The sequence below is a fragment of the Aureobasidium subglaciale genome (genome assembly GCF_000721755.1).
Source record: "Aureobasidium subglaciale EXF-2481 unplaced genomic scaffold scaffold_1, whole genome shotgun sequence".
Taxonomy (NCBI): domain Eukaryota; kingdom Fungi; phylum Ascomycota; class Dothideomycetes; order Dothideales; family Saccotheciaceae; genus Aureobasidium; species Aureobasidium subglaciale.
The window spans coordinates 1579260-1594187 of record NW_013566994.1 but is presented as its reverse complement, the minus strand read 5'-3'; the positions used below and the strand labels follow the sequence as shown (position 1 = coordinate 1594187).

Sequence of the window (14928 nt, the reverse complement as noted above, 5' to 3'; positions counted from 1 at the left end):
GAAGTTACTGCATAGTGTCTTATCGTGAAAGGCGGAAGGTGCGACTCCGAACCCCGAAACATATGGGTTGCCGATGACGTTGCTCTGCCGCAATGCTCTCCAACAATCGGAGTTCGCTCTTCCATCCGGACACGTTCTTGACATATAAAATCTGCCATCGTCAAAGCTTCTAGATAGCGCTTCTTCCGCCTTTTGGACCTTGATCTACCAAGCGCAGCATGGCTGATATCTATCAAAGAGACAGCCTGTTCCAGGTGAATGGCCTGGTGGCAGTCATCACTGGCGGAGCCACTGGTATCCATCATTCTACATCTACCATTGGAAAGATGCTGACATATTATAGGCATTGGTCTTATGATGACAAAGGTTCTTGCAGCCAACGGAGCAAAGAAGGTCTATATCATCGGCCGTAGAGAAGACAAACTTGAAGAAGCCGCGTCTCACAACCCCTCCGTCATAATCCCAGTCGTTGGAGATGTGACCTCAAAAGACACTCTGAAATCAATTGCGTCTCGTGTCGAGATCGAAGTCGGATACATCAACCTTCTCGTCTGCAACAGTGGCGCGATGGGACCCTCTGCGGGCACCAACAACCGCGAAGCCAGCATCGCCGAATATGCAGCTGCGGCTATGAATCAATCCTGGGATGACATCACTTCAACTTTGAACATCAATGTCACCGCTGTCCTCTTTACAGCGTATGCGTTCCTGGAGTTGTTGGACAAGGGTAACAAGAACCCAGTCGCCCAGAAAACAAAGAGCCAGATTTTGGTCACTGCGAGTATTGCTGCCTTCAGCAAGCAGCCGAACGGATCGATGGCATATAAGGCCAGCAAAGCCGCTGTGTTGCATATCGCGAAGAACTTGTCCAGTGAGCTTTGGCCTTTCGACATCAGATGTAACGCCATAGCTCCCGGATGTAAGTCCAAGCCCTCAGAATCGGATAAGGATCAAGCTGACTTGATTGATGAAAGTATTCCCATCCGAATTGGCGTCGAGCCTGATCTCTCATGCAAAATTGGACCCTAGGGATGAGGGTTCGTTCGACAAATCATATATCCCGGCCGAAAGAACAGGCGATGAGGAAGACATGGCTGGCACTATCCTCTTCATCGCATCCCGAGCGGGTGCATACCTTAACGGTAACGTGCTGTTGATTGTGAGTTGAAAATGCTTCCTCTAAGCGACAAACAACTGACCAAAATCAGGACGGAGGACGCCTGAACATCATGCCGAACTCTTACTGAGAGAGTCTGTGTGAATGAGGAATCGTGGAAGCGAGTGTGTGGAAGTTGCACAGTCTGAGTCTCGGCGAGACGATTCTACCGAATCATCCTCCTCCCCATGATTTCGCCTTCACCTACATTCCCAACTGTTTCTCTCGTGACCGAGTTTGCTGATGGCGGGCTTGGTATCATCTCTTCTCTCTCCACCGTCGTCACAATCGTCCTTGTGACCTTGTCTTTCCTTGTCGGCAGCTGCATCTCGATATCTCCATGCGCGACCTGCTGTGATGATCGTGAATCTCCATGGTCCATGCGCCGCCACTGATCAACATTGCCACTGAATCTTGCAGACTTTGGTCGTCTACGCCAGCGAGCAGGATGTAAAGCGGCAATCACCGGAGTGTACATGGCGCGTTGCTGTGCTGTGGTTCCGAATAGCAGGAAAGCAAGTAGACTTGCCGTGACACCGGGTAGATAGTTCAAAACATCTACGACAGAGGCACGTATACCAAAATCTGGACCACCGGCAAGTTTTGTGCTTTTCGTCTTGTGGTACCTGTTGATCTCAAAGGAGATGAGGAAGATCTCGAATCCACTAGTTTGTGCTTGGTCAGCATAATTCTGTGGACTGTTCACATGAGTATTCTTACCTCAGAATCAAGAAGGCGATACTGAAGCGGACCACGAGCCATCCATCAACCCGCGCTCTAAGTCCTCTCCTTACAGTGCGTCCTTCACGAGCGGTTGCAGTCTCGCCTGGAACCACACTTCCACCTGCATACGACTTAGATGCCGAGGCTGATGCATAACTGTCAAATCCTATTTTCGCGCGTAGGTACTTGAACAAGATGAGGATGACGCATAGTGCGCCGAAAGCAAAGCTCACAAGCACTATCAACTGTTAGTGTGGACTCTCACGACCAAGTCGTGCATATGCTTACTCAGAAGGTTCATCAGAATTAAGGTGCCGATGAAGCCGGCGTTTACTTGGAAACCTTTACGCAGAGCTGAGAAGATGGCGGGCAGCACAATTGCTAAGATCTTTGATGCCCAGCTGATGTGCTTCTGCCATCGTTGAAGCCACCTCGGGCGGATGTTCCAAACACTAAAGACCAGTGCAATGGCCCTTTCAAATCATCAGCGCAGGACGATCGTAAGTCAATAGTGTTGACTTACCAGAAAAGCATCGTAACCGAGTCGACATTGTAAAAATACAAAATTGTCCAGAACAAGACAGCATTGAAGCCTTTAGAAAGCGGTCCCAGTGCCAGCGCCGGATTACCCTTGACGGTGATTGACTGCTCATACTGTTGAACTCGCAAGTCGTGCCAGTTTGCGATGTAATTGCATTGTTGTATAATCGACACTATAGTCGTGCATGTCGTTGCAAGAGCGAATAATGTCACGTCTTCCAGAGGTGTCAGTGGGAGCGAGACGAGAAGCAAGTGCTGACTGACAATTAAAGCCGTCTCTAGTCTTCTGTAGGACTGTCACAAGTAAAACTCCGAGGGAAAGGCAGACAAAAGAATATATTAACACAGGGATCGCAGCAGCCAGCACCTCGTGAGGCATATATTGAGGTTCGCTTTCCATCTTCGTCGAGTCGATGGATGTTGTGTATGGAAAGCAGAGTCGAGAGCGTTTCAGAGAACATTCAAGCCATGAAGGGCAGCGGCCTGAAGTAAGGTGAAAGATCGAAGCTCGAGCGAAAAGAGGAAGGGTCGAGACTGGATAGAGCCACATAGTTGGACCTTTAGGGGACCGTCGGTCTCGCTTTCCTGGTGAACGGACGTGATGAATGAAGCGGGATGGCTTGTGAAGGTTGCTTTCGATCTTGAAACTCGTACGGTCGGAGCAACCACTAAGCTACAGTGTCTAAACCAAGTGAAACTTTACCGTATCCACAAGGCTACAGAAGTGTGGTATGACACAGATGCGGTTGCATACTCTCCAGAGCACGGCAGATTGCTGTCTAGTGTCCGGTGGCTGAAGGAGTCTCGCGTAGTCTATCGAGTGCAAGACTGTTTTTGCTGGTAGCGAGCCGAGATTCTGCTGAGCGTCGAGGGCTATTTAGGCAGGTGGAAAGTATGTTCTATCATGGTCGACCGCGGTCACCTTTAACGCACGAAGATACGTAGACGGATATGTAAAGGGGATTTACCGTGTGGGTGAATAATGTGTACATCTTGTAAGCCAACCTTTATCGTGATTAATGGATTATAGCTGTAGAGACAGTCAGTCTATCGCGAATGCTTGTTCGTATGAGGTCCGAGAGCCATGATCATCCGCTCGAGCCGGTAGGGTCGTGCGGGTACGCAGTACGGAGATAAACAGTGCTCAGTGCTTGTAGCGCTGATGAGCCGAAGCGTGATGAACCATTAATTAGTTTAGCGAGAGTTGCGAGACTACCGCAAGCCACTATCGTGGCGCGCAAGTGGTGACTTCTCGAGCTCATTTTCGCCATTCGCTGGTGATGCTGTCGAGAGTGAGGTGCTGTGCAAAGCAGAGTTCAAGCCAAACTCTTGTCAAACTCTCGTACGCAAAAGCCAAAGGGTTGACGCGAACGGCTCATGTGTTCAGAGTTCACTCCTCCAAATCTGAAACGATAGAGGATTTCAAAGACGGATCGAGACTTCGGTTCGCACAGTCCGACTGGCCACGAGGTGCAAGGTCCGCACTGATGGAGTGCAACCAACATGAGAGTACCTGCGTGATGACCGTCACTCAGTCAGGGACACAAGTCCGGAGCAGGGCATATGCCATACGGGGTTGTCAACAGACTCTCGTGGTTCGTGAGAAGCACACGCCCGAAAATCCCAGTGGATTGTACGGCAGGTGGGAAGAGCCACCGATGCCGAGGTTGCCGGGAAGCCAAATCGAGGAGCGCTTCTGGGAGCGTCCGCCTTGGCAAGGGTCCATATCCTCACCAAACGATTCACCTTTCACTGTCCATGCACCAGGTATTCGGCGATGGGTTCTTTCGTTTTGCTCGCTTTGGACAAGATCGAGACAGAGACAAACAAAAGAATTGATATCTAGGTCATGACTCATGCATCAGGTATCCATAAGCGGTCACGGGTGACTACGGATGACTGAGCCTACCACTCTACAAGTGTGGTACTTGCAGAGATGCTAGTCCAAGGTTGACTATACTAAACAGTCCTTCTCCCAGAATGAGTCCACTGGCGAGAATGATGATGGGAGTTTCCGACTCCTTACGCCAATCGCGCCAGTACCAGTTGATCAAGCCACCGATCGTCCGTGCCATGGTGAACGATGGGGTGTTGTACATACCTAAACGGGATCGATTAGCATTTTCCTCTCTGTATCTTGGTTGAGCATATGGAAGATCGACGTACCAACGGCGACTGCGATTCCTCCAGGAACGAACGGAGTCCACTTCGCTCCTATCGAATTACCGTATATCCGCAGAGCTGTGAAGACGGCAAACACAGTAGCTGCACCTGCCGCCCATTCAGGTACCATAGGAGGTAAGCCTTGTCCAGTGACCAGGCGTGCGGTGAATACCCAGACGTAAGCAGTAGGTACCTGGAACATGCCTCCAGGAACCTCGTATACTCGAGTATAGAGCTTGTATATACAAGCACTGATCACAGCTCCGAAAGCACTTCCGACGATCTGACCCCAAAACTGGGCTTTCGGACTCGCGCCGATTAAGTGCCCGGTCTTCAGATCCTGCATTAGGTCGCCCGCTTGCAACGCACCAGACTCACTGATGGCGCCGGCGATCAGGTTGATGATCACCGCATTTGGCGAACCCAAAGGAGTGACGAGGGCGAAGAACAGTTGTGTTAATTTTGATATTCCAGACACTGGATTCAAATCTGTCTCTCCCAATGCACGGACCCCCATGATGGATAGAAGCAGAGCGAGCACTAATGCCAACAGAGTCAGGGCGAAAGGGATGAGGTTCGCGAAAGCGTAGTGGACCGCACCAGCGCAAGCAGCTAGAGACAAGACGAGGCCAATCAGTGTGACCTTGTTGCTGATCAGATGCTCGGGTGGGGCATCTGGCTCCAGCACATCTTGCGCAGTCTTCTTAGCTTGTGTGGAGCCGGAGATCAAGCCAGCAGTTTCGGGCGAGTCGTGATCGGGTTCGTTGAGGTTGACTGGACTGTATCCTCTCATATGAGGATGGGTAAAATTGCGAAGATCGTCCTTCCAGGTACCACGAGCAATGCTGTCCTTGGCGCGTGGACCAAAGACGCGAATGAGGTGGATTGTCGGGCGCAGGACCAACCAGCCGAGACTGACGATCGAGTCTGCAAGCATAATCGCCAGACTGACCCAAACGATCCAGCCTTTGCTACCTTTCTCCCAATCATCGACAGCACCGGGTGCCCAACCTCTGGCCTTGGAAAGAGGAGAAAGCATACCCCATCCAAGAACGGCACCTAGCAGCATATGGAGAGTAGTCGCAGGACCCATGATGATACCTTGTCCGATGTACGCGGGAGAAGGATTCATGGTCCAGAGCCAGTCTTTCGCTAAGTACATACCTAGGAATGGAATCTCGCGTATTTGTGGAAGAAAGTAGGACATGAGGGTCTGGAATGACACATGAGCTCATGGGTCGGTTTTGTAGATTGACTCAGAGGTATGGAAACTTGAGAATTGCATCTTATACGTACATATATGGCGGAGATAGCAAACGAGACGACCAGAAGCTTGATCCTGCCTTTCCAACCGGCATGATCATCCTTGTCCAGAGCTTCCTCGTCGCCGTAAGCCTCAGCTTGGGCAGCTTCTTGTTGTCTCCGACGCTGGGTAGGGGCACCCGCAACGAGCCTTTGTTCCTCCTCTTCGACTTGTCTGTTGGTCCCCTGGTGTGCGTCTTCGTTGTCCATGTCGACAATCTTGGCATCTTTCTCTCCTCCGTGGAGGACTCCAATCATGAGGGCGGTCGCTGTACCCGAAGGAAACTTGAGCTTCTCGCGGACGATGACCTGCCTTCGTAAAGGCACTGCAAAGACGACGCCGAAGAAACAGATGCCCACAGCCCAGACAATGAGCTTCCCCAGAGAGAGATGTACACCAGTGCCTTCGCCCTGCGTTTCTTCGGGCTTGAGAAGGTACTCAAGAGCTGGGATCACGCCAACAAATCCGCATCCCAGAGGCATGGTACCGACAGATCCCGCGACAGACTGCACCAGCACATTCTCGACAGGCGTGAATGGGTAAGATAGTGTCCTCGAGACGGCCTTGAACCAGGCAAATCCTAGCAATGCACTCGGCATAGCCATACTAGAGACCCATCCCGTCTGCAGTCCAAAGTACGTGTTGGAAAAGCAGATGACAGTGCCGATGGCCAAGCCGAGGAGCAGCGAGCGAAGGGTGAAGTTCTGCGGCTGTTGCGCACGCGACGAGAGGACCGATGCGGCGTCCGAGTGGCCGTCCATATCGTCGCGAGTGTCGTTGGAACCCCTGTCGGGTGCCATCGCGTCTTATTGCGGTCGCAGGTAGGAATGGCGGTGGGTGATAGGCATTGGGGCCATGCACGACTTATCAATGATGTGATTTCACATGACGTTTCGACGTGACCAGCTCCCTCGGAGAATTGACGGACTTAAGCGGGAAAATATTTCCTGCCCGCGCCGGCCATCAAAGTCCCAGCCGGCCAGGCCTATCAATTGATTACACCTGCCAAAAATGGTTCAAGACGATATCCACTCATCAGACGCCTCGAGCACCTCATCGATCGATGAGTTGTTGCGCGAAGACAGCGAGGGCTGGGAGGATGCTGAGCCTGAAGAGAATGAAGACATTCAAGTCAAGGACTTTTTCAGCGACAAGACCTTCCCCGACGCCGCTTCTATGATCAAATATGCTGCCGAACAACACAACTTTGATTTCTTGAAGATTGCAAAGGATTTTGGTGTGTACAATCACAAATTATGCTTATTGCCATCTCTTTTTTAACACATCCAGGTCTTGACTTTTTCGGTGCAATCAAGCTTGTCAACTACATTCGCAGCGAGGCCAAGAACGGCAACCAAAAGCCGGATGTTTCGTCAAAATCTCTGTTCGAGGACGACAAGTTCATGCAACCCGTCTTAGAAGATGATGCCCTTCTTTTTTCTCTGGATGATGTTCTGGACTCTGAGGATGCTGCTGGTCAGAATCTTCCCATCGGTTCTTCAGGTGACAAGACCTTCGAGCTTGAGGCTCAACTGGCTCGTCTGCAAGAGCAATTTGCTGAGTACAAGTTGACCGTTGAGAAGACTTTGGACGATCGCTGGAATGAGCCTGCCAAAGAGGGTGAGGCTGGATCAAGCAAGACCAAGAACGAGAACCACCAGGACCCTGGCTACTTTGACTCATACTCTTACAACGACATTCACCAGACTATGCTCCAGGACACTGTCCGCACAGATGCTTACAGAGATTTTATCTACGCCAACAAGCACCTTTTCGCTGGCAAGACTGTTCTCGATGTCGGATGTGGTACTGGTATCCTGTCTCTCTTCTGCGCCAAGGCCGGTGCTGCCCGCGTCATCGCTGTGGACAACTCCGAGATCATTAACAAGGCCCGCGCCAACATTGCTATGAACGGTCAGTCAAAGGTCATCACCTGTGTTAGAGGCAAGATTGAGGAGATCCAACTCCCCGATGGCATTGAGAAGGTCGATATCATTGTCAGCGAATGGATGGGCTACTGTCTCTTGTACGAAGCCATGCTTGACTCCGTTCTTTATGCCAGAGATAGATACCTTAAGCCTGATGGTTTGATGGTTCCTAGTCACTGCACCATGCACCTTGCTCCTCTTGCCGACCAGGACTGGATCTCAGAGAACATCACTTTCTGGAGGGATGTGTACGGCTTCGACATGACTTCCATGATGGAGAAGATCTACGAAGACACATTGGTTCGCTACCCCAACAAAGACACTATTGTCGGAAGATCAACAGACGAGCTCCCCTTCAAGGTGCTCGATCTCCACACCGTCACAGTCGCCGATCTCGACTTCAGCTCAGACGTCAGCTTCACCCTCAACAAGGACATCGACAACCTCGACGGCTTCTGCACCTGGTTTGACACACTCTTCCTGCAGTCTCGCAAGGATGAGATCCCCACTGGTATGCTCCGTGGCGTCAAGCCTCCCAAGTCCGACGAGGACAAGACCGTCTTCTTCACAACCAGCCCCTTCGGTCCTGAGACTCATTGGCGTTGCGGTGTCTTGATGATCGACGCAACCGAAAAGGACGATCAAGCTTTGAGGCAAGGAACTGTCATCTCAGGAAATGTTACATTCAAGAAGAACAAGGATGCCAAGCGCAATTTGAACATCTCGATGGACTGGGAGATTAAGGGTGCTGAGACCAAGGATAAGCAGCTTTGGTACATGAGATAGAATGATGTTACTATATACAGAAATCTGTAGATATGATAAAAGTGATATTCTTTTTTTTTTGTTATGTTCTATGCCTTCTTGGAATGACGTGTCATGTTATTTGTTCTTTTTTCTTCCTTTTTTCTTTTGGCTCGTGGTGGATACCACGCTGTCTGTCTTTTCTTTCCGTTATGATTGAAGTTTAGAGTTGACCTCGCTCTTTACGTTCTAGAAGACTGCTCTCGGAGGTCACAAGGACTCTTAGACAAGCCCTCGACGACTCTGGAATGCTATTAGATAGCGATGCTAAAGGCATACGCTTTTCGTGAAACCTTTCCCCAAACTTTACGATGTTACACCAAGTTCCAAAAACACATGTCGAAAACATTGTTATGGATATATCTAGTCAACGGGCTGTATTTGCTGGTAGATAATCTCGTAGACTAGGCTATAATATATAAGGCATAATTCAAGCGCACTTGGAGAAGTATGGTACATAGCGTCGGCTGGCAATGTCGCTAACAGTATTTGTATCTCAAGTTTAGGGGACAACCCTGCTCGCCAAGATGTGTATACCATGACGTCGGTGGAGCTCGATGTCATCATTCATGCGGTGCCGGAGGTTGGCGGTTCAAGAACATCGTGAAGACATCTCTCTCCTGCTCATTTCCTTATAGAGGATGAGGCCCAGGGCCGCCGAGGGTCATGACATGATCCAAGAACACTCTCATCGCAGCAGGGTCAGGACTACGTGGTAGTAAGATAGATCGAAGATTATGACTACAAGATTTCTATCTATCTCTTCGCATTACACTTTGCAAAAGCAGGAGCCTTGGGCTTGATGTTGACAGAGCTAGCTGTTACAGCATTCTCCTCACCACCCAGGACACCACCACCAACAATCAGGATATCTTCCTGTCCAGGCAGAACCAACAGACTTCTAGTGTACGAAGCAGGCTCAAGGGTATTGATCTTCGTCCAAGCTCCAGGAGCACCGAGATTGTGGTTCAGGAATACTTCACCCAGGTTACCACAGCTGACGACAATGGTACCGAGATCGCCACCAACAGGTGTCCAGACGTTGTAAGGACTGCCAGTGGGAATAGTGCCATCAGTGGCAATCAGAGGACGACCAATGCTGGCATTGAAGTTTGTAGGGTCGGTGGAGATGCGGTAGTAGACTGCAAAGTCTGCCTCTTGAGCACCGTAGAATTCGTAGGTCATGATATATTGACCGAAAGGTAACTCGGAGACGATGGGCATACCGGGACGCCAGTCGTAGGTACCGTAGGCGATATCATCAACCACGGGACCCCAAGTGTGAAGATCGGAAGAGACTTGGTGGACCATCTTTTGACCGTGCAGAGGATCGCGTTGGTCAGAGTAGTAGTAGATGAGGGTGTTGTTGTATGTCATGAGGAAAGGCTCCCAGACAGGAGTGAGTCCGTTGTTGGGGAGAGCTTCACCACCACTAGCGACATGAGAGACGAATGTCCAGGTGTAACCTTTATCCGTGCTAGCGTAAAGTTCGAGCTGGGTCTTGGAGAGATCTTGAGGAATGGAGCTACCAGCGAGCAAGAGGGTGCCGGCTGAGAAATTGCCAATTGGCTCAGAGAGCTCGTAGAGGAAAGGCTGATATCTCAAGCCCCATCCGTTGACCTGATCATATACACGAGAGCGTTCTGACCAAGTATGACCACCGTCGTAGGACTGGTAGATTGGGAAGTAAGGGTTCGAGTTGTTGTTGTAAAGGTAGTTCTCCCATGTCGCAAGGATGACATTGTTCCCTTCGCAATTCTGATTCAGCAAAACTGATCTTGCATAGAGAGTGCGAGGAACGGTGTAGTTCCTCGGGGGTGTGAAAATGGTGACATGATCGATATCACCAGCCGGCGTGCTGTTCGTGTATTGAGCAACAGCAGAAGTCGCCAAGGCGGCAGCGCCTGCCAATAGTGAAAAGAATCTCATCTCGTGTTGTCTTCGTAATCAACTTCCTGACTACAGCAAACGGCGAACCTACCCTGTATTTATTTCCACCTACCTCGACATGCTTGTGTAAAGCGAGGCGAACACGGTAAATATCAATTCATCCACCCAGGCCTCTGCCCTGGTATCTTGATGGAGTCACTTGCCGAACCGAACTGTTCAGCCATGACAAGATGCAGGAACCACGCGCTATAGCGCTTGGTGCTGGTCGCTGGTTGGAGGAACAATGCAGAGATCCATGAAGTTGGACAATGATCGACAAGGACAAATGCCGCGAAGACTGCGATCTCCACGATCCCCGCACCAGCCTCCACAGAGCAAACGCCTTCTCTCAGATGACCACGGTTAAAGAGAGCATCCCGTCGGCGTGGTGTGCCGGGCCGAAACGCAGGTTACATGACGTGGTCAACATCGCATTCCAGGATGTTGTGATGGAAGGATGCATCGCGACGTTTGGGGAGGGTGGGTTGACTCGAGGAGCAGACTTGGCCGCATCATTGACAAAGCCGGCTCACGCGTTTGCCTATCAGGACTTGTCAAGCTTGACTCTGGTCTCCATGCCTCGTCTTCCTCAAAATTCCTCCCTCATTCTCACTACACTTCCACAAGCTGCCACGAAATACCGTACCAAGAGCTTCCTGTGTCGAACAGCATAAGTAAGCCAGAGGGACTTATCGACCACGAGTCTGGAAGATGGCTGAACTTCGGGCGCCGACGCACAACTCGAAATTCATGAACGTGCCTACTCGAACCCGACACATCAAGGGGTTGTGGTCTAGTGGTATGACATCTTCTTAGCATTGCTCTGTGAGCATTACTGAGTGGAGAAGGTTCTGGGTTCGATTCCCAGCTACTCCATTGGGCTTTCCTTTTGCCGGTTGCTATACTATCACAATACCCCCTTGTTGTCAAACGTGAACATCCAGACGCATCGTTTTGGCAGACCGCAAGAGCCCTGCAAGACTCGAGAGACTCAGGAACGAGAGAAAGATGACAGGGGTATATTGTTGAGCTATGTATATGAGAAGTTTCGATTGTGCATCAGTAATCTCGTCTTCATCGGCAGGCTTAGTCCTTGAACAGAACACACAGTTTGACATTGGAATCTACTCAGGACCAGTCAAGAAATCCCATGCTGCCAAGGTGAGTATCTTGACAAGACTGATGTAGTCGTCAAGATCGACACTTTCGTCGATTCCAGCCATACCCTCAGGTGAGAGACCAAAGCTGTATGCTGGAATACCCTTGTATCGCCAGTGCTTTGCATCCGTGGCACCCAGTGAGGGTATCGCAACAGGTCTTCGTCCGAGAATGTGTTCGGCGTTGTCAGCTATGGCTCGCGTGAGAGCATGATCAAACGCGCACGAATTTGGTGGGTTGGATGCTGCTTCCTGAACTTCATAGTCGGCGCCAGGGAATGCCTCCAGGATACCATCGATCTCTGAGAGAATTGTCCTGGCTACGAGTCCGATTGGCAGACGAATGTCGACTTCAAATCTACAGTCTCCTGGGATAGTATTGACCTTGGTGCCTCCGCTGATAGTTCCAATGTTGACAGTAGGCTTCAAGATGTTGTTCGAAGCACCAGCGCCCATGATCTCATCAATAGTACTTCTGACCTCTTCGCGGCTCAGATACCTTCGGATCTCCGGATCGACGTCAAAACTGGAGAAGTTTTCGAGCTTGACCAACTCGGTGACTAGTCTCGTTCCTATGCGTATTGCGCCTTCGGAGAGGTGTGTAAATGCTCCATGCGCGCTCCTAGCCTGAACAGTGAATGTCATCCGTAAAGTCCCCTTCTCAGCAAACCGTATACTTTGCAATCCCGTTGGCTCTGCGTTGAGGTTCACATCACCAGACCAGATATCCTTTCTATCATCGTCATTGAGAAGGTATTTGCTTCCCCACTTTCCACCATTCTCTTCATCCGACACTGCTTCAAGCACAGCAGTACCGTTTAACAGATGTCGATGCGCGAAGATGTACGTATATGCTGCGACGATCGCAGCGGTTCCAGCTTTCATGTCGACGACACCACGTCCATATAGTCGATTGTCCTCGACATCTCCAGACAAGGGATCATGAGTCCACCGTGACTTTTCGGACTCGGAAATGGGAAAGACGTCGAGGTGACCATTCATGATCAGCCGTGGTCCAGGATTCGGTTTTGAGATGCCGCTGTCATTGAAGGGAGAGTCGACTCGACTGGGAGAGTGCGCATCTGATTGGTGTAAAGATGAAGATCGGCTATGAGCTGGTGATTGCGACACTGCTGGAAACGTGCTGGTGATGTTTGGTGCATCGCTTTTTGGTGCTATGAGTGTTACAGGCACGTCTCGGGAAGCTAAAAATGTGGTAACGACACATGCTGCTGCTATCGTGTCTCCTGAAGGGTTAGATGAGTCTGCACGAGTCAAAGATTGCAGGAAGCTGACGAGATCTTGTCGGTCGGCGTCGATTGTCTCTAACAGCGCGGCTTTGAACATTTTTGATTGAGACGAATGAATGTTGTATAGAATAGGGAAAGATAAGTCGGCTACAAAAACCCCAACAGTATATGAGGAACCTAGAGTTAGACGACCTTCTTGTATGTAAAAGCTTGCTTATTCTGACTCACGTTCCCAGTCATCGACGGGAATACGTCAGTGAAGATGTCTTGATCGGATAAGGGATTGATCTGCTACGCCCAGAGCTCCTGCAACAGGATCGACTTCTCCCAAGCCCGGTTGCGCCGTCGCTCGCATTTTGCATATCCGCCCATGATTTTGAAACGTTGTGCAGCTGACTGCATCCTATGGTTGCGGAAAATGACAAGCCGCGCGTGTTTGAGTTGACAGTCGTCTCGTTGAAGAAGCGGAGACGCGTCGCATGGCCGATCCAAACAGGAACCACATCCTGTTCCTGTTTCTGTCGCTCAACATTACGCCTAGAATCGTCAGACTGGTTCATGTTCTTGACAGCCAACATTAGATTGTGCGATTGATCCAGCTATATCGCCGTATTAATAGGTATGACTCGAGTGCTTGTTTCGTCTCATGCACAGCAAGATTAGATGTAACACCGCCCAGCCGACCGTGCTTGAATCCTTCGACTCAAGATGAGTGTTGCCTTGAAGGAATGCAGGTATTTTATGTGGTAGGTACCCTCTCATATCTTTGCCTTTGACCTATCGAGGCGATATTTAATTCATACAATGATCGCTGGATACACCCTTGTCGGTTGCTTTGCAGCTCTGTCTGCTGTTGCTCATGCACAGGAGGAGGTACCGCAAGAAGTTTCCATCTTCGACCTTGTCAACACACCGTTTACTTTCACCGACTGTGCTGCCCCTTCGGAGATGCAGACATGTTGGGAATCACAAAACTTCACCAATGAATATCTGGATCCGTTCTGCCTGGGCACGGAGGAAAGAATCAAATGTGCTCTCACGAGCTGCTGGAATAGGGTATGGTATTCCTGCTTATTGTATACACCACTCATCACTGCTAATGAATATGCTAGGTCTACTCTTGCGATTATCAACAACTGTTGATGACTTACAATACCTCTTGCAGTGATGCCTTTGACGAAGGCGTCGTCTTGGACTTGCCATTCTACCCTCCCCCTGCTAAAGCCGCTGGAGAATGCAGCTGTAACATCAACGCTCTTGTCACCAGTCTCGAGAAAAGTGGTACAGATGGCTATATCCAATGCATGGAAGAAATCCAAAAGGAACGTGGTGAAACAGACGACGAGGAAGAGCAACCCACCCCTGATTGCGATTGCTGTTTCTACGGCATCGCTGCTGCCACGTGAGTGGGAATGTTTGCCCAAGAAAGAAAGTCGAGCATCCCACTAACTTCGACTCATCAGCACCTACGACACTTGCCCAGACGCAGATCCTGGCCCAATTGTATTGAACGCACTTCAGCAACAGTACATCGATTCCACTCGTAGAGGCAACAACAACAGTCTTTCGCAATGTGCTTCTCGTCTTGCAAACTTCAATTGCGTCGACTATGGATTCACCGAATATGCAAATAATGCTTCTGACTATGCAAGACTTACACCGCTTCACTCTGCTACTGGTACTTTTAGCGATGTCAATGGTGTTCTTACTAGCCCTGTCAGTGGCGCTACATATACCTGGACTGCTTGGAACATGACATATACCATTACCGCTGCTTCGGTCGAAGCAGTGGCTACGAGAACTGCTAGTGCGACTGGCAAGATCAGTGGTAGTGTCACTGGAAGTGTGACTGGTACTGCCATCGGCGCACCTTCCACAAACACTGGAGCTGCCGCCCCTACACTCATCGCTGTACAGTATCCCGCAGCAGCTCTGATGGGACTTTCTGGTCTTGCGCTTGCTCTATTGTAAGCAC

General features: G+C 50.2%; 8 protein-coding genes across 8 annotated transcripts; 4 read left to right on the top strand and 4 right to left on the bottom strand.

Moving 5' to 3' along the window:
• Positions 1 to 218: 218 nt before the first annotated feature.
• Positions 219 to 1247, top strand: AUEXF2481DRAFT_1422 (uncharacterized protein; the record flags this gene model as incomplete). The annotated part of the gene is made up of 4 exons (XM_013492504.1): positions 219 to 294; positions 344 to 919; positions 975 to 1159; positions 1209 to 1247. 4 exons carry the CDS (start codon positions 219 to 221, stop codon positions 1245 to 1247), a joined length of 876 nt encoding a protein of 291 aa, XP_013347958.1.
• Positions 1176 to 3299, bottom strand: AUEXF2481DRAFT_206359 (uncharacterized protein). Its single transcript, XM_013493051.1, has 5 exons — positions 2684 to 3299; positions 2403 to 2634; positions 2168 to 2352; positions 1877 to 2117; positions 1176 to 1821 (listed from the first exon to the last, which is right to left on the bottom strand). The coding sequence occupies exons 1-5, from the start codon at positions 2967 to 2969 to the stop codon at positions 1323 to 1325; spliced, it is 1443 nt and encodes a 480-aa protein (XP_013348505.1). The 5' UTR covers positions 2970 to 3299; the 3' UTR covers positions 1176 to 1322.
• Positions 3300 to 3307: 8 nt separating this feature from the next.
• Positions 3308 to 4396, top strand: AUEXF2481DRAFT_206594 (uncharacterized protein). The gene is made up of 2 exons (XM_013493050.1): positions 3308 to 3333; positions 3388 to 4396. Exon 2 carries the CDS (start codon positions 3700 to 3702, stop codon positions 4270 to 4272), a length of 573 nt encoding a protein of 190 aa, XP_013348504.1. The 5' UTR covers positions 3308 to 3333; positions 3388 to 3699; the 3' UTR covers positions 4273 to 4396.
• Positions 4333 to 6685, bottom strand: AUEXF2481DRAFT_1420 (uncharacterized protein; the record flags this gene model as incomplete). Its single annotated transcript, XM_013492503.1, has 3 exons — positions 4333 to 4520; positions 4586 to 5795; positions 5879 to 6685. 3 exons carry the CDS (start codon positions 6683 to 6685, stop codon positions 4333 to 4335), a joined length of 2205 nt encoding a protein of 734 aa, XP_013347957.1.
• Positions 6686 to 6839: 154 nt separating this feature from the next.
• AUEXF2481DRAFT_94384 (uncharacterized protein) lies at positions 6840 to 8659 on the top strand. The gene is made up of 2 exons (XM_013492887.1): positions 6840 to 7122; positions 7176 to 8659. The coding sequence occupies exons 1-2, from the start codon at positions 6897 to 6899 to the stop codon at positions 8597 to 8599; spliced, it is 1650 nt and encodes a 549-aa protein (XP_013348341.1). The 5' UTR covers positions 6840 to 6896; the 3' UTR covers positions 8600 to 8659.
• Positions 8660 to 9418: 759 nt separating this feature from the next.
• Positions 9419 to 10459, bottom strand: AUEXF2481DRAFT_59746 (glycoside hydrolase family 93 protein; the record flags this gene model as incomplete). Its single annotated transcript, XM_013492796.1, has 1 exon — positions 9419 to 10459. A coding segment is annotated over one exon (1041 nt), but the record flags the coding sequence as incomplete, so codon positions are not given.
• A 775-nt stretch (positions 10460 to 11234) lies between these two features.
• Positions 11235 to 13394, bottom strand: AUEXF2481DRAFT_35878 (uncharacterized protein). The gene has a single exon (XM_013492763.1). It carries the CDS (start codon positions 13048 to 13050, stop codon positions 11671 to 11673), a length of 1380 nt encoding a protein of 459 aa, XP_013348217.1. The 5' UTR covers positions 13051 to 13394; the 3' UTR covers positions 11235 to 11670.
• A 363-nt stretch (positions 13395 to 13757) lies between these two features.
• On the top strand, positions 13758 to 14924 carry AUEXF2481DRAFT_25826 (uncharacterized protein; the record flags this gene model as incomplete). Its single annotated transcript, XM_013492616.1, has 3 exons — positions 13758 to 14009; positions 14066 to 14355; positions 14417 to 14924. 3 exons carry the CDS (start codon positions 13758 to 13760, stop codon positions 14922 to 14924), a joined length of 1050 nt encoding a protein of 349 aa, XP_013348070.1.
• Between the last annotated feature and the right edge of the window lie 4 nt (positions 14925 to 14928).

Excerpts from the sequence above, each read along its gene's own strand:
- AUEXF2481DRAFT_206359 (XM_013493051.1), bottom strand. The coding sequence starts at position 2,969 with ATGTGGCTCTATCCAGTCTCGACCCTTCCTCTTTTCGCTCGAGCTTCG. Across the intron at positions 2,635-2,683 it reads GACTAGAGACGGCTTTAATT|ACGTGACATTATTCGCTCTT; the intron begins GTCAGTCAGCAC and ends CACCTCTGGAAG. Across the intron at positions 1,822-1,876 it reads ATCGCCTTCTTGATTCTGAG|TGGATTCGAGATCTTCCTCA; the intron begins GTAAGAATACTC and ends AGCACAAACTAG.
- AUEXF2481DRAFT_206594 (XM_013493050.1), top strand. The coding sequence starts at position 3,700 with ATGCTGTCGAGAGTGAGGTGCTGTGCAAAGCAGAGTTCAAGCCAAACT.
- AUEXF2481DRAFT_94384 (XM_013492887.1), top strand. The coding sequence starts at position 6,897 with ATGGTTCAAGACGATATCCACTCATCAGACGCCTCGAGCACCTCATCG. Across the intron at positions 7,123-7,175 it reads GAAGATTGCAAAGGATTTTG|GTCTTGACTTTTTCGGTGCA; the intron begins GTGTGTACAATC and ends TAACACATCCAG.
- AUEXF2481DRAFT_35878 (XM_013492763.1), bottom strand. The coding sequence starts at position 13,050 with ATGTTCAAAGCCGCGCTGTTAGAGACAATCGACGCCGACCGACAAGAT.